The 21,950-nt window shown below is 38.0% G+C and overlaps 1 protein-coding gene across 8 annotated transcripts in view; it reads left to right on the plus strand.

Annotated features, from left to right (window-relative positions):
* Nucleotides 1-21,950, plus strand: part of Abi1 (abl interactor 1) — a 91,571-nt gene that overhangs the window by 55,399 nt on the left and 14,222 nt on the right. For 4 of the 8 annotated variants that reach the window (XM_021156195.2, XM_021156200.2, XM_021156197.2 and 1 more), the window contains exons 3-7: nt 7,119-7,295; nt 14,943-14,957; nt 15,670-15,770; nt 17,245-17,385; nt 20,971-21,071. In XM_021156195.2, coding sequence (XP_021011854.1) covers nt 7,119-7,295; nt 14,943-14,957; nt 15,670-15,770; nt 17,245-17,385; nt 20,971-21,071 — 535 coding nt within the window. The remainder of the gene's footprint in view (nt 1-7,118; nt 7,296-14,942; nt 14,958-15,669; nt 15,771-17,244; nt 17,386-20,970; nt 21,072-21,950) is intronic. The other 4 variants (XM_021156198.2, XM_021156202.3, XM_021156199.2 and 1 more) reach the window with 1 other exon arrangement.

Below are 21,950 nucleotides of genomic sequence, written 5' to 3' on the forward strand. Positions count from 1 at the left end.
TGAGACAGGAGATAGCAGAATGTTAGCATTTGTGTGTGCCCTTAGCTCTATGGAAGTCTAAATTCAGGTTGTCTGAGGGCTTGGCAGAAAAGCACAGTTCCTGGCTGAGCTATCTCACTGACCTTTATCTTCAGTGATTTAGGTTAGCTTGTACAGGAGTGTCATCTCTATGTTAGAATGTAAATTGAGCTCTGCCTTTGCCTTGACCTTTGCCCTGGAGAGAGATGACATTTTCATTATACTGGATGGTAAACAAACCCTCTTAGGTCTTCAGTGGGAAATATTATTTATTTAGGATTATTTCCAGAACAACTGTGCTTTAACAAGAAAATATGGAGCAAAGAGCCAGTGTCTGTCTGACAAGGTGGATAAAAGCACACAGATCTAAGTAGATCTGAGTGAATCTTATATGCAGTATACCCTCTTGGCTTCTGGTAAAAGTTCCCATGATTGCACAACTCGGTGGTCACTGAACACTGACAGAGGCAGCACAGATCTCTTTTGTTTGACTTAGAAGACAGACATTAAACTGAGGTTATTTCCTCTAGAAGGCTGAGCTCCCTTCCCCTGTCCAGGAATTAAGACCCAGATAGCTGACTAAATTAGAGAGCCAGATGGTTTCTCAGTTCTTGGACTGAGTTTCGACTTGGCCTAAGGCATGAATGTAGCTATTGCAGGATACACTGGCCACATACATATGGCCTTGTCTTGGAGAAGGAATTGCTATTCTGTCATCTATAACAATCTGAACCACTGAGTTGAACTGACACAAGTGGCCCTAGAGGCAAGGTGGTTGATTGCTTTAGCTAGTCAGGGAAAAATTGCAAATGTAATCGGATGACTTCCAGTGTAGGAATAATTACCTCAGAACATAATCTAATTAACTTACTGATTTTCCTGTGAGATCCCTCTACTCCCTTAAGGATGGATCCTTACTTAAACACTTAAAGGTCTCTTATGACCATCTCTAATTATAAGTCACAACATTCATACTTGATTTCTACATAAGAAATTCTCTGGCTGCCTATTCCTTTAGAGTTGGTGCTTCCTAAACAACACGCTGTTTAGGATCCCCATTGCCCACACCAACTACTGAAGTTGGGGAGCACTTGATAACAGTTTCTCTAATATGCCATCCTGGTTAGCTGTAGGCTTCTCACTTCAGTTCATGTAATTAGTACCTTTTTTTGGAGCGCATACCTGAAGGCAGGCAGTACAATCTGTTCTGTTTTATCTGTGTCACGACAGAGTCCTTTGGAGTAATTGAATGATAGATGTAGGAATGGAGATAGAACAGGTACCTGGAGTAATTGGATGATAGATGTAGGAATGGAGATAGAACAGGTACCTGGAGTAATTGAATGATAGATGTAGGAATGGAGATAGAACAGGTACCTGGAGTAATTGGATGATAGATGTAGGAATGGAGATAGAACAGGTACCTGGAGTAATTGGATGATAGATGTAGGAATGGAGATAGAACAGGTACCTGGAGTAATTGGATGATAGATGTAGGAATGGAGATAGAACAGGTACCTGGAGTAATTGGATGATAGATGTAGGAATGGAGATAGAACAGGTACCTGGAGAACTTCGAGCATCCTCTTGTTCCCAAGAGGCCGTTGTATGAGGTTAAGGAATATGGTCGTCAGGGCTGTCTGGGAGGGCTTGTGCAGGTCCTGCCAAGTCAGTTGAATTTAGAATGTTTGCATGGTTTGTGGCAATTGTACCAGAGGATTTTCTTCTGGGAAGAAAGCTCCAGTGTGATCTTATAGATGCCAGGGTTGTTGACTTGACTTCTTTTCATTGTCTAAAAAATGAGTGTATTACATTTCAGTATTTAAGATCTATCTATTGTCTGGAATGGTTAGGTGCACGAGGAAAAAGGACATTTTAATTAAACTTACAGAGATCTCTTTATGTTTCCTTTGTTGCTCAGTTATGGGTTAAGGACTTAGGTTTTGTTTTGTTTGTTTAGACTGGGTGTCATACAGCCCAGGCTGCTCTCATTCCTTATATAGCCAATGAGAACTTCTCATGTTCACCTCCTTTAATGTACATGCTAGGCAAGCACTGTGCCAACCAAGCTATATAATGTGAAACCTCAGCCCTTTCAATATTTTGAGTTGTCTATGGGGTAAGCTTGAGGACACTTTTATTAGAGTTTAAAGGAAAAATTCCTAGGGCAATCAAGTTGTAAATCTCGGAAGCTGCCCAGAGCAAGGAGGGGAGAGGGGAGAGCGTGGCGGGGACAAGTAGCTTGAGTTGGTGTAGAGGTCAGCCATGTGGTGGTGGTGGTGGTGGTGGGGGCGGGAGCTACACATCTTTGCAGGGCCTTTAGAGACACCATAGGGAAGCCCTTGGTGTTAGGGAAAGCACACTTAAAACAGTCAGAGAGAGGAAAAGGTAACCCAGAAAAGCCTGCAGACTTGAGCAAAGTGTCTGGTGTCTGTGAGAGATTTTCCATTGTTGCTCTTTGAGAGGACTGCTCCAGCGTTAAGCAGTATTAGATGCTTGTGGGTGGAGAATGTAAAAGGGAATCAGTACTTTAGCTAACATCTGTGGTTGATCAGCTGGTTCTATTGGAATACCCAATACCAGTCTCTGCAAAAGAGTCATCAAGAATGAAGACCACTAAAACTAGAAGAAGGACATCCCAAGTTCTGTGGAGCCAGTATGCTGCATGCATGTAAAATGACTTTACAAGACACAACAGTTCTGGGAAGAGGTTACGGTATGGTAGCCTCTGTGTTAGGAATGAAATCAAGGGGCTGGAGGGATAGTTCAGTGGTTAAAAGCACTGGCTGCTCTTCCAGAGGTCCTGAGTTCAGTTCCTAGCATAGAGATCCACCTGCCTCTGTCTCAGGAGAGCTGGGTGTGCCACTACCATCTGGAGATCTTTTCAACATAGAAATATTTAGTATTTGTCAGTATTAATATCAGGGAGCTATATGAATACAAATTAGAAGCTGCTTAGGTAGAGGTTGCTCTTGCCAGAAGAATTGCTGAGTGATATGTGTGCAGAGAGACTTGTATTCAAAGGGGTTGTAATCATGTGAAACCGTAAAGCCTCTAGCCCATTTCTACATGGGCTTTGTTAACTGGCCACAGTCTCCTCTAGAATGTATGAATGCTCACAATATAGGAATGTATAATACAGACAACAGTTGTGTGTACGTAGCTGTGAAGACCACAGTGGCAGTACATTAAATGGTTTCTAGAGGATCTATTTATCAAAAAAGAAAGCTCATTAGCTTCCTTTCCCTACTGAGAACTCCACTCAAAAAGTAGGGATCTTATCCCTCGAAGGAGTTGCTTTTTTACTTCCAGTAGTGCTATGCAGTTTCAAACTGGCCCCTAAAATAATTTACATATGTTTGGAGTAACATCTCTAACTTTCTCTTTAATAAAGCTGATTGGGAGTTATAGAGAGTGGCAGAGTAATTGGGGTGAGGGCAATATTGGGAGACAAGAGTTTTGTACCTGTTTATAGGAAACATTTACTTTCTGTTTTGAGTGGTGTGGTAGCTTCATGCTGATTAATGGAAATTGTTCTTTGTATTGTGAGAAGACCCAAGTCAACAGGGATAGTCTACTACATTTTGGCAGAGGGACTAAGGTTTTGCCCCCTTTTCATTGACTAGGGCTCAATCTGTCTAGTACATGTTTTTAGGAGTCTACCTTAATGTGGCCTATTGCTCCCTTGACAATGTAGCTAGCATCTCTGAATTCTCAATAAAGCCAGTCTTGGTGGCTAGTGCTTGTAATCCCATAAATTAGGAGGCCGTGGAAGAAGGTTGCTATAAGTTTGAGTTGGTCAGTGTGGGTTGTAGTATGATACCCCTCCTTTATAGGAAAATTTTAGATTTTTTTAGTAGAATTAGAGCTAAGATTAAGAGTTTTCTAGATTCCTTGATCTAGTTTCATAGGTTCCAGTTATGTTCATCAGCATTTTGATACCTGCCTGTAGCAATAAAAGTCAATATGCAGAGGGGTTTGTTTCTTCAGTGGAACCTCTCACAGGACAGCCTTCTGTAAAAACCTGCTTGATGCGCCTTATCTCATCTCCAAAGGACTGATTGTTAAGAAGGTAGACTGGGAGGATCTGAGAACCAGCATAGGACTGCTGTTCTTTTCTTTTCTTTTCTTTTCTTTTCTTTTCTTTTCTTTTCTTTTCTTTTCTTTTCTTTTCTTTTCTTTTCTTTTCTTTTCTTTTCCTTTCCTTTCCTTTCCTTTCCTTTCCTTTCCTTTCCTTTCCTTTCCTTTCCTTTCTCTTTCTTTCTTTCTTTCTTTCTTTCTTTCTTTCTTTCTTTCTTTCTTTCTTTCTTTCTTTCTTTCAACCAATTATTGTGTGTATAGCTGTTTTGCCTACATGTATGTCTGTGTACCTAGAGCATGCCTCCTGAGGTATGAAGAGGCCAGAAGATAGTATTCAGTCCACTGGGACTGGAATTCCAGACAGTTGTGAGCTGCCATGTGGGTGATGGGAATTGAACCTGAGTCCTCTAGAATAGTAGCCAGTGCTCTTAATTGCTGAACTTTCTCACTGACCTTCTCCCCACCTTTTTTTTTTTTTTAAAGTATGTGTATTATCGTTTTGCCTGCATGTATTTATGTACACCACATATATGCCTAGTGTCCATTAAAGGCCAGAAGAAGGCACCAGATCCTTCTAGAACTGGAGTTATAGGTGGTTATAAACAGTGAGTGCTAGGAATATGGATCTTAGGCCCTCTGCAAGCTTGTCTACCGAGCCATCTCTCCAGCCCAGTTGTCACTGTTCCTTAACAAGCATTATTTACCTTACCCTGTCACCTTCAAAACAACTTAGCCAAAGATTTGCTTTGTTTTAACCATTGTAGGTACAAAATTTGCTTCTTTTACATCCAGTGTACACGTGTCTAGTAAATATTTGAAAATGTTTAGAACTTTACATGCTCATCTTCCACCGGTTAAATCTTAATTCCATCTGTTCATGGGCAGACCTGTTGAAGCTTCCATCTGGTAGCAAGTTGAAAATCTCTAGGGAGTTATTGAGGCTCACAAGTACCCATCCTGACACTGTTTTAATTTTAATAAATAATAAATTAGAGGCTTATATGCAGGTCTCATGAGTTCTTTTTAGTTCCTTTTAATCACCTTTTTCCATCCCAGAATCTCTTCTTTGCTGGTGTGTTTCATTCTTACCCTGACTCCAATTTTGAAGGCTCAGAGCTTTTCCCTTTGCAAGGTTAATTTAACACTGGTTCTTGGGTTCTGTTGAAAGATAAGAGAGAGACTCTAGGCCAAGGACAATCACTGAGCAACTACAAGAACCAGTGCACTGGGCAGAGTGTGGCAGAGTTTCTTTACTCCTAGCACTTTGAGAAAAAGGCAGGGAGGTGGATTTCTGTGAGTTTGAGACCAGCGTCTTCGTTTTAAGGATAGCAAAACTACATGAAAAACCCCATCTCGAAAGAAAAAGAAAACAAAAACAAAACAAAACACCCCCCCCAAACAAAACAAAACAAAACCCCCTAAAACCCAGCATTCAGTATCTGTTCAGGTAACTGAGTCTGGTTGCATTAAGGTGCTACAAAGAGGGCGTGCTTTCACACAAAGCTTTCACGCAAAGCTGGACACATTCCAGGAGGAAGACTCCAACTTCAGGGAGCTAGATCTTTTAGAATGGCCGATGAACCTTCCTGACCTTTGTTTTTTGGTATTTATACTATCTTATACCTAATACTGATGATTATACATAATCAATGATCATGCCACTTGGTATAAATTTGTCATTGCTTCCTCATTAAAAGAAAAAGTTTTAAACTCTTGAGCAGTTATATTTTATATGAAGATAATGAGTTGTGGGCCAGTCAGGCTGGTACATGCCTTTAATCCCAGCACTCAGGCAGGGTAGAGGCAGGTGAATCATTGTGAATTTTGAGGCCAGCATGGTCTGCATAGCAAGGTCAGCAGGTTACATAGTGAGACACTGTCTCAAATGAAAAACAAAACAAAGATTAAAAAAAGAGAATCAAATCCTGGGCCTCCTGTATGCTGGCAACCACTGAGCCCTTCCTAGGCTGCTATCCCTTGGTGAATTTGAATTTTGACAACTAAATGCCAGTTTTAAATGTATTTCTATTTGTTGAGCTGGAACTCAGGGCTTTGTACATATACACTAGCAAGTGAGTTTCATCTTCAGCCCTTCCTCCTCAAATACTTTATTTTAAAGATTTGTTTTTTTTTTTCTTTTCTTTTTCCCCTGTAACTATAGTTATTTATTTATTTATTTATTTATTTCTTGTATGTAAGTGCATGGGTTCATGTGCCAAGGTGGAGATTGTTTTAATTTTTTTAATTATTTATTTATACTTATTTGGCATTGTGCCTACATGTATGTCTGTGGGAGGGAGTCAGATCCACTGGAACTTGAGTTACAGATAGTTAGGAGCTGTTATGTGAATTTTGGGAATTGAACTCCAGTCCTCTGGAAGACAGCCAGTGTTTTTAACCATTGAACCATCTCTCTAGCCCCAAATGCCTTATTTTTACAAACAGTTTCATAGGCTCTTACTGGGAAAGCTGAACAGACAGATATGTAAGAGGCTTGCTGATAACTATAAACTTTGTGCTTACAATTTTTCCCTTTAATGGTGTCGGCCATGTGCAATTCTTTCTGCCTTCAGTAATTTCCATATTTGCCTCTTGGTTTTCTTTTAAAGCCTGTCAATCTGTAAAGATTCTAAGTGAAATGTTTTCAATCTGCTTGAACTGCACACATTTATAGTAATTCAAATAATCTGAGTGTGTCAGCACAGCACTTACCTCATTGCACTGTAATCACTGATTTTGTTGTTGTTGTTGTTGTTTGTATCTTTTAATAAAGTAAAAGTAACCAAGCAGGCCTCCTCTCCTTCCACACATTCTAGGTATCTAGGAAACAGGTTTTCCCCTCTAACAGTTGCTTTAGAAAAGTTATTAAGTATTAACTGATTTGAGCCTTAATGACATAAACATATTCATTGGAAAGTAGGTATGAGATACAGTCCCATGGTCCAATGCATATGGACAGCATATACATTATCTTCTATACCAAATAATATTTTCTTGCTCTATTTAAATTTAAAATATAGACTGTGGATATTCATAAAGAAAAAGTGGCTCGAAGAGAGATTGGTATTTTGACAACAAATAAGAATACATCAAGAACTCACAAAATAATCGCACCAGCAAATATGGAGCGTCCTGTCAGGTATATTCGGAAACCTATCGACTATACAGTTCTGGATGATGTGGGCCATGGAGTTAAGGTAAGCATTCTGTATTACATAATGTGAATTATTTTGAATAGAAATTGTTGCAGGAAGTTTTTACTTGATAGATTCCCTTTATCTAGCAACTAGTATATTGTTTATAGAATGTTTATGTATTTTAGATACGAGTGTATGAATGTTTGACTCTGTGTGTGTGTGTGTGTGTGTGTGTACACGTATTAAATGCATGTCTGGCGCTCTTAGGGGTCTGTAGAGCGTGCTGCATCCTCTAGATCCTCTGGAAATGAGTTATGGGTAGTTGTGAGCCATTATGTGGATGTTGGGAAGTGAACCTGGGTCCTCTGCAAGAGCAACAAGTGCTTTTAACTGTTGAGCCTTCTCTCCAGCCCTCTAGAACTTTCATTTAATGAGCTATATGTTTAACTAAGCTTGGAGCAGAATTTTATCCATGGAATAGGCATTATTCAGAAAAATGAAAAACCTTAAAAGGCTGGCCTGCCAAGATGGCTTAGCAGGTAAAAGGCACTTGCCACTAAACCCTTTGACCTGAGTTCTAGTCTTAGAACCTACATGGTGGAAGGAGAAAATAGACTCCTGAAAGCTTCCCCTTGATCTCCTTGTCCACACATCATGCCCTGTTGCTTGTACCATTAAATAACAACAACAACAAACACCCAAACAAATAAAAATACAACTTGAAAAAGCCATTTAGTAAAGTAAGCCATTTAAACCATAGGTATGATTGGTTTAGAAAATAAATTGTATATAATTTGGCCTTTAATTCCTAAATATTTTTGTACCTATGTATTATGGGGATGAAATTTAACAATTTACATTTTTTAGAAATAGAAAAATTGTATAGAGTTCTGCTTTGCATACATCTGCCACAACCTATGGATTTGTAGGATATTTGTTGCCTTTTCCCAAGCTTGGCAGAATTATGTGTTCTTGAAATTTGTAGTTTTTTATATTTATGTGACTTTTCAAACATCTGGAGTAGCGTAAGTTCCTTAACCTGCCCTGCACAGGATAAACTTAAGCTTTGAAATATGGTTGTAATCTTTTCCCAGAAGACTGTTTGATTTTGTTTGTTTTCAAAATATTTCATAATGTCTTTGAGGTTTTAAGAATTATTTTTAATTTTATGTGTGTATTTTGCCTGAAGTTGGGGTCACAGGCAGTTGTCAGCTGCCATGTAGGTGCTGGGAATTAAATCTGAATACTCTCAGAGAACAGGCCATCACCCTGTTTTTAAACATGAAGTCAGCCAGAGTCTGGAGACTCTTTATAGTTGGTGGATAGGACTGGTTACAGTATTGCTAGAGGTGTTGCATTCTGAATATTCTGGGATGTCTCATCAAGAGAGGAACATTAACTTACACTGTACTCTTCCTATGATTTCTGGAATGTTTTATTCACTTTCATGCTTGGCAGTTATATATGAAGTTGAAACACTTGACAAATATAGCAGAGACTACTTGTTTCTGTTATCAAGGGTATGTCTAGTGTTGTTTAAGAGCTTGAGTTCAATTTTATTTTAAAATATTTTAGAATAGTAATATGTAAGGTTGTATTATTGCCTATTTTGAGATTTTAAAAATATGCACAACATGTAGAGATACGTATTTATCTAGTTTGTTATTTGGGGAAATTCATGAACCCCACCCCCACCCCCCACGCTGCATCTTAATTTTCTTCCTACCAAAACAATATGTTAGCAGTTCAATAAAGAAAAATTTCTGAGCCAGATGTGGGGAAAAATTCTAACACGATAGAGGCAAAATTAGAAGTTTGAGGCCAGTTTGAACTACTTAGTGAAGCTCTGTCTTAACACAGCTTCCTCACAAAACTTAACCATTATCTCAAAAACAAATATCTTGAGTTATTTCTTCTCTTCACTCGTGGTTGTGTGCTTTAAGACACCATGTTTGGGAGTGTAAGAGACTTGATCTATTTTATGTACCCCTGCATAAGTGCTAAGATTAAAGGCCTGGGTACAGATTCTAAGAGGAAGTTTGATAAGAAAATGCAACTCTATATAATTTATAAAGTAGGAAGCATAAACACAACCTACTAGATGCTGAAAGTACGTGGGTGAGAACTTAGGTAGTTTTCTTTTTAATTACTAAAGACACACACAAGCACACACACCCCTCGTTTTAAGAGTGTTTATGTAGGTACATATCATCCCTAATTTTTACTAATCACTGTTAAGTGTATACTTCTGGAATATATTCACATTGCTTTGGTTACTGTTTTTAAGTGTTTTGACCAAGATTTAAAAGAATGGGTGGCTGGTGAAAATGGTATATTTTAGAAACTGGTATGTGTTGGTAGAATGCTTGCTTAGTATGACCGTTCCCCTGGATTTGATCCCATGTACCACAGTGGTGGTACACTTTGTAATCCTTGCACTCAAATAGTGAGGCAGGAGCATAGCAAGCTCAAGATCATCCTTGCTCACATAGAGAATTTGAGGCTAGTCTGACATCTAGGAAACCAGTATGAAGCTGATGTGTGTAAAGTGTATCTGTATGTATGCAAAATATATACATACACAATTGCTTTGTTCTTGGTCTTATTACTGGTTGTTTTTTTGGGGTTTTCTGGTGGGAGGAGTTTACAAGTTCTGTAAGAACTTTCATTCTCTTATGTTACTTTTATTTTTTTCCAACAGGATTATAGAGATGTAAGAATTAAGAAATAATACCAGAGCTGGGTGTGGCAGGTGCATCTCAGAATCCAAGGCTAGCCTGTTCTAGTGAGTGAGTTTTGTCCTTGCCAGAGTTATAGAGAGAGACCCTATCTCAGAAGAGATACTACTAGTTCCAGGAGGCAGAAGGAACAGAATGACTACAGCTTAAAGGGCAGCCTGTTCTGCACAGTGTGCTGCAGGTCCCTTGGGCTGGATACTGACACTCAACAAAACACCCAACCAGCTAGTCTTCCTGCTCCTTAAAAAGAAAAAACAGAAATCTGGGCATTCATGAATGATAAATTATGCACTGCCTGAAATTATGAGGCAGAAAATTAAATTTATTTATAATGTGCATTTTCAATATAGGCAAACCCTACTAGTGCCTGGAATTATTTATATTTTTGGTCTTTGGTTTACATTTGTATTTAAAAATTTAATTTCTCTTTTCCATTAAAATTTTTCTTCATGCAGTGTATTTTGATTAAATTTTCTCCCTATCTTAACTCTTCCTAGATGAAGTTTGATTTCTTTTTCTTTTTTTTCTTTTTTTTTTTTTTTTTTCCTTTACTTATTCGAGACAGGGTTTCTCTGTGTAGCCCTGGCTGTCCTGGAACTCACTCTGTAGACCAGGCTGGCCTTGAACTCAGAAATCCGCCTGCCTCTGCCTCCCGAGCGCTGGGAATAAAGGTGTGCGCCCACCACACCTGGCTGAAGTTTGATTTCTTAACAAACAGCTTGTTAAATTTGTGCTGTATTAAGGATCAGGACTTACCTGATGTTTCCTCATGTTGTTTTTTTGTCATTTAACTTCACTGTTTGGATATTTTTTATCATTATACAGAATTTTAAATACCATATGAAAATAGATTAATATTCTTGTAGATAACAAATTTTATGTCCAAGGTTTTAGTACTCCTAAGATTAGTATTCTATCTTACTTACAAGTTTTAGTATTTTGGTGTTTGTGTAGGATATACTTGTTCTTCCTTTAAATAGATTATGCACATTTAAATGAATTTAGTACATTTCATGCAGAATAGTATGTGCTATCTATATTTTAATAGAAATTTAAAAAAATGGCGTAAAGTAAGTCTGGTTAGATTTTGGGGAACAGAATAAAATACTGATAGAAGAAACCCACTATGCAGAACCTACCAGAGTATGCACATGAAGAACAACAAAAGATGATGTTTTTTTTATGCGCAGCCACAATGTTTCACAGTGAGCATAGGGAAGGAAGGCTTGAATACTTAGTGGAGAAATTTAGAGTTGTTTTTGGTAATAGTAACAATGAACAGACATCTAAATTAGTTTATAACTTAAAGGGGATTGTCTGTTATATATATTTAGCATTTATTTGGAAGTCATGCGGAAGATTAAGGAAAAGCCTCTAAGGTTGATTGTTAGTTTCTGGTCAATTATGGAGTTGAGTTTTAGTTTGTTTTGTAGGAACCCGGAACACCAGGGCTGTCACAGCTTTAATGGTCTCCCAATTATTGTTCTTAATTTTTTTCAGATGTTTATCTTTGTATCTGAGTGTTTTGCCTGTATATGTGTATATATACTGTGTCTGTAGACCATGTGGGTATGCCAAATGTTTGTACCATGTTTGTGTGCCACTTGTTTGGTGTACCCTCTGTGTACTGCATATGTGTGTAGTGAGTTTGTGTGTTCCATGTTAGTGTATGTATATCAGATGTGTTTGGTCCCTGTGGAGAGCAAAAGAGGCTAGAGATACAGTCTTATTCTGTATGATCATTGTGACATTTTGTATGTGGGTAACGATACCTGAACTCTGGGGCCTCTGAAAGGACAAGAAGAGCTCTTAACCATGGGACTGTTTCTCTAGCCCACCCCTTCTGATTATTACTGTCACTATGACTACTACTACTGCTGCTGCTGCTACAACTACTACTACTGCTAATTTGAAGATTTGTTTATTATATGAGTAAACTGTAGCACAGCCTTACATAATAAATATTGTATATGAGTGAGAACTAATCAGTTACTTCAAAGAAAGAATTGGCCTCATTGACTTTTGAAGCTTACTGCTAGAAAAATAGAGTGAACTCAAAGAAAATTCTGTTGCTTTTAACTCCATGTTCCAGGTAAATGGTGAAATTTCTCATTCATAAGTATAAATGTTTAGAGGAAAAGAGATCTTTAGAAAATACTAAAATCTTATTTTTTTTTTTTTTGGTTTTTTTTTTTTTTTTTTTTGGTTTTTCGAGACAGGGTTTCTCTGTGTAGCCCTGGCTGTCCTGGCACTCACTTTGTAGACCAGGCTGGCCTCGAACTCAGAAATCCGCCTGCCTCTGCCTCCCGAGTGCTGGGATTAAAGGCGTGCGCCACCACGCCCGGCTCTTATTTTGTTTATGTTTGGGATTGAAATATATTTCATGTAAACATTGTCAGTTGCTAACTGTTAACATTTTTTTGAGTTTCAAGAGGCAGAGATTAATTTGACAACACTCCTTATTTGGAGCACAGTCACATACATAAACTATTTAGTAGAGGAGGCTGAGCTTGAATAAAGGGTGAAAGTTAGGAAGTTGTATAGTTGCAGGGTTCAGCTAAACTCATTTCCCATTTAGTTTTATTGTTCTTTAATTTGGGAACAGATTACATACAAATGCTGAGGGTTTTCCCTTATTTTTTGTCCTCTTTCAGTTGAAAGAAATGGAGATGTGAAAGTGTACTTAGAACACTTTATTGCACAATTAAAATGTTATATTATTATGAACATACTGTATGTATAAAGTACATATGTAGTCATCATATACATAGGTCACACAGTACACTAGTATGTCTTATCAAGGATTTAATATTAGTTCAATGTAATACTTCACATCTAGGTGTGCAATATGGTGATTAGGTAGGGTTCTAGACAGTATTCTTAGGTGGCAGCGAGAAATAACCATTTTAAACAAACAAATACCAAAGTTGTAGCACAGTTGTATAAATGAGAAGATATCTTAAATCTTCCATAACGTTTTATTTAATGTTGCCATTGGGGTCATCTGAAAAATGGTAGATAAGTTGTGAGGACAGCAGGTGTTGCTGATAGAAATAGAAATCTCCAAACTTTATGGACAAACTGTAGAAACGGGAATTTTTTCTTAATGGCCTGGTGTAAAGGATTGGCACCATAGGTTCTGCACATTATTTTAGTTGTGTTAGCTGGTCATCTCTCACAGAAGTAGCCTTTAAGATCAAAGTAGCTTTTATTTAGAGTTTTCACTGAACTGTTCAATAAAAACATAGCAACATATACCTTCCTAGAAGTATAGGCTTGTTGAAGACGTCAGTAGTGTAGAAATGAGAGTTCCTAGACTCTTTATTCATTCTTTAGTTAGAATTTTGCCAACCTACGAGTAGATGATTTCTTTTCTATATTTTTGTTTTTTAAGGGCTATTTTATTTTTATTCTTTGTCCACTTTATACATATATATATATATATTATTTTATTTATAACACAGCACCCATAATTTTGTTTTTGAGATAGGGTTGTATGGGCCCAAAACTGGCCTTGAACTTGCTGTGTATACCTGATCATTGCTCCCACCTCCCAAATTCTGGGTTTTCAGGAGTGTACCGCCATAATTGGGTTATGGGATGCTGAGAATGAACCCTATATTGATGCACATTGTACAGAGGTCGGCAGACTGAGCTACATTCCCAGGACTTTGGATTTCATTTTTAAACACTGAGGTACAAGGCTGAATCCTTTCCTGAACTTGAAAGCAACTTGTGAATTTTTATTTTTATTTTTTTGAGACAGAGTCTTACTGTGTAGTTCTCTCTGGCTTGAAACACTACATAGACTAGGCTGGCCTTAAATGCAGAGAAATGCCTGTCTCTGCCTCCCAAGAGCTGGAATTAAAGATTCCACATCTCAAGCCCTCTTCAAGAGCAGTATGCGTTTTTAATCCCTGAGCCATCTTTCCAGCTCAACTTGTGATGTCTAACTATGTGTTTATTATTTATCTGCTTTATTCTTTGTGGTATTAAAGATTTAATTTAGGGACTTCCACATATTAAGTTACTTTTCAGTTATCTGCACTTAGCCTTAAACTGGAATTTCAAATTTTAGAATTTAAGGCTTATATTTTTAAAGTATTATACTACCATTTGAGTAATGAATATCCCAGACTTGGGCATTCATTATTTAACAAAGTCTTAGATCTTATATACTGCTATATTAAAAATAGCTCTACACACTTTGTATTATTGTAGTTTAAGTCAAATTAAAAGGTTTTGTTTTTATTTTTAATTACGTGTATGTGTGCATGTGAAGGGATGTGCATGTGAGTACAGTGTCTGTAAAGGCCAGAAAGGGGCATTTGATCTTTTGTAACTGAAGTTCCAGGTGGTCATGAGATGCCTGACATGGGTGCTGGATGCTATCATCTGCAAAAGCCATTACATACTTGGAGTCACCTTTCCGACTCTGCATCATCTCTAATTTAAGTTGGATTAGATTCATGGGTTAAATGCTGACTTAAGACATTTTGAGATTGACTTAGTTAATTGGTAATTTTTTTTATGAATTAATTTCCTTTTAGAAGTACATGTTTAAAAAAAAAAGAAGCACATGTTAGTTAGACCTGGTTACAAAAGCCAGCAATCCCAGTTACATGGCTGAGGCAAGAGAATCAATCAGTCATAAACTCAAGGCCTTGTCTGGGTCACAAAGTCAACTCAAGGCCAGTTTGGGAAACTTAGTGGCTGGTTGTAGCTCTCTGGTAGAATTCTTGACCAACATGTGCAGCCCTGAGTTCAATTCCTAGGAAAAATAATGTGACATACAAACATTTATTTCCTTAGTTCCTCTAGATAACTTTTAAAATGCATTTGAAATAGAGCTGGATAAAAACTTAACATAAATTCAGTAATATAAATGTCAACCTGTCCTGTCAGATACAACTTACCTAGAATTAATTTCTACTTTTCCCCCCTCTTTTTTGTTTTTGCCAACATAAAGTGGCTAAAAGCCAAGGTAAGAGACATTACTTATCATTTGATCCACAGTACTTCCTCTATGTTGACAGAGGCTGCAGAGCCACTAAAATGTGAAAACTTGTCTGTCTGCTTTTCTCTGTAGGATTTATATAGATTAAATACGCTTAAACTTAGATCACATCAGCAGCATTTAGCTTGGCTGTGTTAATATATCCTAGATATATTGACGTTTGCACTTTAGGAACATTAATCGTTCTAACAGGTACTGCTTTTGCTCATGTGTTTTACAGTTGCTTTGCTTCCATTGACTTACAGTTAGGTTTCCCAGATGTGACATGCGATTTTGTTGTTGCATTATTAGGATAAAGATTTTAGTTGCAATGAGTATTTTAGCAGATTGACAGATTTATGGTTTGCTTTTATGCACACATAATGTATATATAAATGTTTATTCAAACATTCTAATTCTGATTCTTGAATAAGTTTGATATCAATGAACATGTCTAACAATAAGATATAAAATTTAGTAGTCTCACTTGTATTTTGTGTAATTTGATATGAATAGCACAAAATATGATGGGAAGAACTGAGCGTATGTGGCTTTTGAACTTTTAAAACTTAATACCAAACTCTAGTCGAACTGTCTGGGAATCCTTACTTCACATTCTGATATTAAGAAAAAGACATCATGTTAAAACATCAAGAGAACAAGTTGATACAGAAATATAATTTTTCTTTTCACATTTTAGCACGGAAATAACCAGCCTGCAAGAACTGGCACATTGTCGAGAACAAATCCTCCCACGCAGAAACCACCAAGCCCTCCCGTGTCAGGCCGAGGAACTTTGGGGTACAAATTCAGCTGTTTTCTACAAAGAATTTCTGAGACTTGAGTGCATGTTTTGTTTTTTGAATTATCTCTTGTGGAACTACCCTTTAAATTCATTGTGTGTGTGTGTGTCTTGCATGTGAGGAGGTTTCACCCTCAGGAAAGCTATCCACCTCCTTTATGACAGGTCTTTTGGGCCTGAAGCTCACCCATGAAGCTAGAGTGGGTGGATATTAAGTGCCAGAGTTGCCTGTTTCCCCTCCTTAGCTTTGGAATTATGGCTGTCATCATGCCAGGAATTAGTGATCTTTTAGATATGTATAAATGCGTATCCTTTTTCTGTTTGTACATATAAAAATGTAGTGGGCTGGAGAGATGGCTCAGCGGTTAAAGAGGTCCTGAGTTCAATTCCCAGCAACCACATGGTGGCTCACAACTATCTAATGGGATCCTATGCCCTCTTCTGGCATGCAGGGGTACATACAGACAGAGCATTCCTATATTTAAAAAAGCAACAACATTTACATTATCTATGTTAATGTAAATCTGCTTTATGTTTTATCTTAAATGGATTGAACAGAGAGATCCTGATAGTGCTTCCACTTGTATTTATAGTATTTATGCTGTGGCTCACTGAATAAGTGGTGTGCTTTGTGAAGTTTAGCTTAGTAGTCTCCATCTTCTGTTTCTCCTATTCCATGGCACCTTAGGCTTAGGACTAGGCCTGAGTGGCTCTAACTGCATCAGCTAGTCACAGGCCCCTTTGCACCAGAGTAGCTTTGTGGAAAGCTGGAGAAGGTAGTGGTGACTACTTGTGGTACTAACTGTATCATTATTTTTCAAGGCGTTTGTGACGGATTAGTTACCTGGGAATTCCATATTAGATTTCTTGCTTTTGTGGAGGGTTCCAGTCAGCAGCTAGCCATGTGCCCCCCCTCCCCCTTCCCGAAAGGCTTATGAGTGACTGAATTGAGAATAATGTATATTTTAATATTATATATTATAGATCATTACGATTATAACCACTATTTTTAGCATAACGTTAAATGACCCTTTCCAATAATTTTCCCAACAAAAAGCAACAAATTTGAATTTTTATGTTAAAGCAGCAAAGTTTATATTAAAACTTTATAGTTTTAGTAGCAATTACTATTAAAGATGTTTTTGTCATTAAAGAGTGTGTGTGATGTAACTTGTGCTTCTATACACTTTGTGTAGGTCAGAAGAGAATTTTGTGGCTGTGTGTGTGTGTTCCCATGTGCATGCACAATACCCCTCTTCCCTGGTAAATCGGTTCTAGGGATTGAACTAAGGTCTCTAGGCTTGGGTGGCAAGCACCATTACTCTCTGAGCCATCTTGCCAGTCTTTAGTTTTTTCGATTAAAGTTGGGGAAAAAAAAGTTCTGTTATACTTAATTCAGATAGAGAGTTTTACAAATTTGGGGGGAAGTGCTGACTGTCTCTCTTCATCATCCCTCCTGTTCTTCATTGTCAGACGGAACACCCCTTACAAAACCCTAGAGCCTGTTAAGCCGCCAACAGTTCCCAATGACTACATGACTAGTCCTGCGAGGCTTGGAAGCCAGCATAGTCCAGGCAGGACAGCTTCTTTAAATCAGAGACCAAGGACGCATAGGTAAGCCTTCCGCCTGAACATCTGAGCTCTAGAAGTGTGTGTTGCTGACTGCTGAGCAATGATTTCTAAAGATACAGAGTACAAGTTAGGTGTTACTTGATGTTAATAGTGAATGTAAAAGGGCATCATTCTCCCCATTTCTGGTCCCATCAAATTTCAGTTTTTCTTTTGAGATTTTATTTTTCATTTGTGTATGCTACAAGCAGATTATATTCCTTCTTTTTGATAGAGAAACAAGTACATGTTGGGATTACAACTAAAAAATGCTTTTTAGAGGCTGAAGTTTGCATAATGCTTGCCTTAACATACAGGAAGCTCTGGGTTTGATCCCAGTGCCATACAAACTAGGCATGATGGCACACATCTGTAATTCTAGCACTTGGGAGATGGAAGCAGGAGGATGTGAAGTTCAGGGTTAGCCTTAGCTGCTTAGTGACTTTGAGATCATTCTGGGATATATGAGACCGTGTCCATACCAAAACAAACAAAAAGCCCAAATAAAGCTTAAAATTGTTTTGCTCTCCTAAATTTGCGTATAAGATATTCAGATAGTTTGGAACAAAGTGTTTTAGTAGTAACCCAGTACTATCACCACTCCCGCCCTCCTGACCCAAGACAAGAATGCTTACTAAACATCTTTAAATGCTGTAAGGTAGGGCTATGGTTTATATAGCTCAGTTTTAGGATAGATTCTTAGTATGAATGAGACTTCTGAGTTCATTTACCAGGAACTCCTGCACGGGGAAAATACTCTTAAATGCTCCTAGCCAAAGGGTTAAGTGTTGTAGAGTTGTACACAGCATGCTGAATGAAGTCAGAGGAAGAACACTCTGCTTGTTTCTGAAGACGATTTCAGAACCGAGTTACTGATAACGAGGTTGTGTTAACAGTTCTTGAGAACGCAGTTGCCCAGTGCTGAAGTACCCAGCTTTTTATGTTTGGTTTTGCTGAATTACAGGGTCAAAATGTTTTGTTTGGTTTTGTTTTTTTCTCATAGTGGAGGTAGTAATAGTTTAATCTTATTCAACAACTAGTTATTTAGAATAACTGTGTTAAATACCATTCAGAAACTAGTAAGACATAGTTTTGTTGTTGTTGTTTTCTCAGAAGCTTATTGTATTGAAATACTAACACTTATTTTAAAAATACATTTCTAGAATGTCATTATGTCAGGATTTTGGAATTATTTAATCATTGTTGCAAATTTAGCCCCATGACAACCATAGACAATTTGTAAATGAGTGAACATAGTGAGCTATGGATGGTCTAGTAAAATTTTGCTTATGGTACTAAAATTTGAATTTCATATCATTTTATTTTTTTGCAAAATACTATCCTCTTTTGAGTTTTCACTGTTAAAAAAAGGTAGCTCATAGTCAAAAATTGGACTGCTGTCCAGCTTTAGCCCACACAGTATAATTTGCCACCACTTATGCCTATTTTAGATAAAAAGCACCAAAGTCAATAATTACAGAAGATCCTATTAGTGCATTAGTGTACAAATATTCCTGAGTCTGACATAAAGCTGAGTAGATTTCCTGACTTGAATGAGTTGATGATTTCATATATAAGCCCGTTTGTTCTAACAGTACAAATGTGGTCAGGAGTTTGAAACTAGCTCGGGCAACATAGTATGGGTCAGGTATTGTAGACAGTTACTCTCAGGTAGAAGGACTTTGGAGGGAGTTTATTCAATAGAGTTTCTCTGTAGCAGTGAAACCTAGCTACCTTTAAACGGTTGCCTGCTGTTTTGTTTTGCTCTTGCTGTGAAGGGACGCCATGATCCAGGCAACTTTCATAAAAGAAAACATTTACTTGGTACATTCTTTTTTGTTTTTTGTTTTTCTGAGACAGGGTTTCTCTGTGTAGCCCTGGCTGTCCTGGAACTCACTCTGTACACCAGGCTGGCCTCACTTGGCACAGTCTTAAACAGAGGTTGAGTCCATTATCATCAGGACGGGAAGCATAATGGCATAGGCATACATGGTACTGGAGAAGTTGTTAAGAGTTCTACAGCCAGATCCACAGCCCGCAGGAAGAGGCTTTTGAAACCTTAGGGTCTACTCTCAGTGACACACTTAATCCAACAAGGCTACACCTACTTACCCTTCTCAAGTAGTGCTATTTCCTGATGACCAAGCATTCAAATATATGAGTCTATCGGGGTATGGGGCTATCAAACCACCACACTTATTTTCCAGAAAATTCCTTATCACCTGCCTTCAATTTGTTTTTATATATTTTTTATTTGTTTTTGGTTTGCGTTTGAGGCAAGGTTTCACTATTTAACCTTGGCTGGTCTTCAGACACACCAGAAGAGGGCATCAGATCCAATTACAGATGATAATGAGCCACCGTGTGGTTGCTGGGAATCGAACTCAGAACCTCTGGAAGAGCAGTTTGTGCTCTTAACCTCTGAGCCATCCTGGGACTCACCTGCTTCTGCTTTCCCAGTGCTGGGTTTAAAGGTGTGTGCCACTGTGCCCAGTTTGTTTCTGTTTTGGAAACGTGTATAGGCTAGACTGACCTAGAAGTTACTCCTTCATCAGCCTCCTAAATGCAGGGATTACGTTAGTGTGCCACCATGCCCCTTTTACTTTTCTTTGAGATAGGGAGAAATTGTTTTTCCTGATTTTCAGACAAGGATTATGCCCCACCCCCATTGTTCTGTGCTTTCTTTTTTGTACTGTCTGTTCTCTCATGTTCTGGTATAGAGTTTTGTGACGGTATGATTCACAGTTCCTTTCTGAGACAGAAGGAGGCTGTCGTAGCTAGGGTTGTACTGCTGTGAGCAGACACCATGACCAGTGCAAGGCTTATAAAGGACAACATTTAATTGGGGCAGGCTTATAGGCACAGAGATTCAGTCCATTATCATCAAGGCGGGAACATGGCAGCATCCCAGCAGGCCTGGTTCAGGAGCAGCTGAGAGTTCAACATTCACCTAAGGCTGCTAGCAGAATACTGATTTCCAGACTGCTAGGATGAAGGTCTTAAAGCCCATACCCACAGTGACATACCTATTCCAACAAGGCCACACCTACTAGAACAGGACCACACCCTCTAATAGTGCCATTCCCTGGGCTGAGCATATACAAACCATTGCAGAGGGGAAACAAGAGCCTCATTATGTATGCCAGGTGATTTCAGACTCAAGAACCTCTAGACTTAGCCAGTACTGAATGTGCAGTGTGCCACCACAACAGGCTATTTACTCTTAGTCACAGCAGGCTTGAACTCACTGAACTGTGAGATTTCACTGCTCAAGACATTTCTTAGACTATAATTACCATTTTAAGACAAGGTCCTATTATGCACCCCTGGCTGGTCTTGAACACCCAAAGATCCACCTGTATCTGCCTTCAGAGTGCTGGGAATTAAGATCAGGTAGGGTTAGAAAACTGTTCTAGTTACTAGTTTTAAAGTTCTTGAAGAACACTGTAACACAAGAACCATTTTAAATAATAGGGTAAAGGTTAACCAAGTTACTGAGTATTTAGTAGCCCCAGTTTATGATTTAAGTTTTTTTTTTAAAAAAAAAATCAGTGTATAAAAATGATTTTCCAATGCTTCTCTTCTTTGCAGTGGAAGTAGTGGAGGAAGCGGAAGCCGAGAGAACAGTGGGAGCAGCAGCATTGGCATTCCTATTGCTGTGCCTACGCCCTCACCGCCCACTGCGGGCCCAGGTACGGGAGTTAGTACCCTCAGCTTCACTGTGTTATGTCTGTTAACTTTATTATGGAGGCTAAAACGCTCTATGTATATTGAATGAAATTAGTTACTAGATTGTGGCTATTGCTATAATAAAGGCAAATATAAAAAATATGATATTTTTAGATTAATTTTCACAAAATTGTTAGGGTTTTACAAACTGTATGTGTGGTACAGAGAAGTCACTTTGTTAAGTCAGTTTTGGCCATTTTGTTTTAGTAAATCTTGTCTTTCTAGTAGTTTATGATGTTTATTATTTCAAAAGCAAACCATTTTGCATAACATTTCATTCAGAAGATCAGTATTGCTAAACCAATGCATTTGCGCCTTCCTATTTATGCGTGAGATTCAGCTCCTGTTTTAGTGAAATCTGGTGAATATAAGATGAGATTTCAAAATATGAAAATGTATTTTACCTTTTTAGAAAGTATGTAAATTTAAGGTATTCTGGGAGAACATTCAGTTAACCCTTCGAAATTGAGTCAGTGAAATGTAGACTTTTTTGAGATAGGTTATTTCTATGTAGCCCAAGCTATCCAGAAACAAAATGTGTATATTAAAAAAAAAGTTTGAAAGGTAATCATAATGAAAAAAAAAAGAGAGGAAACTATCTTAGCTTTTCAAATGTATTGTTCAAGAAAAATGATCCTGTTATAAACACAGGCTCATTTTGTGGGTACTGCATTTATAAACTCATTTGAACTTGTTTTATATACGGATGTTTGTTTTTTTCTTTGTCTTCAATATGCGGTATTTTCCTGCCATTTTGGAATTTTTGGTTCTGTTTTCTTACACTCTGATCTGAGAGATAAACTATTTTACTAGAAAACATTGTGTCTGGCTTCCTGGAGTCC

This window comes from Mus caroli, unplaced genomic scaffold (genome assembly GCF_978045245.1).
Source record: "Mus caroli unplaced genomic scaffold, Mus_caroli_1 scaffold_2, whole genome shotgun sequence".
Taxonomy (NCBI): Eukaryota; Metazoa; Chordata; class Mammalia; order Rodentia; family Muridae; genus Mus; species Mus caroli.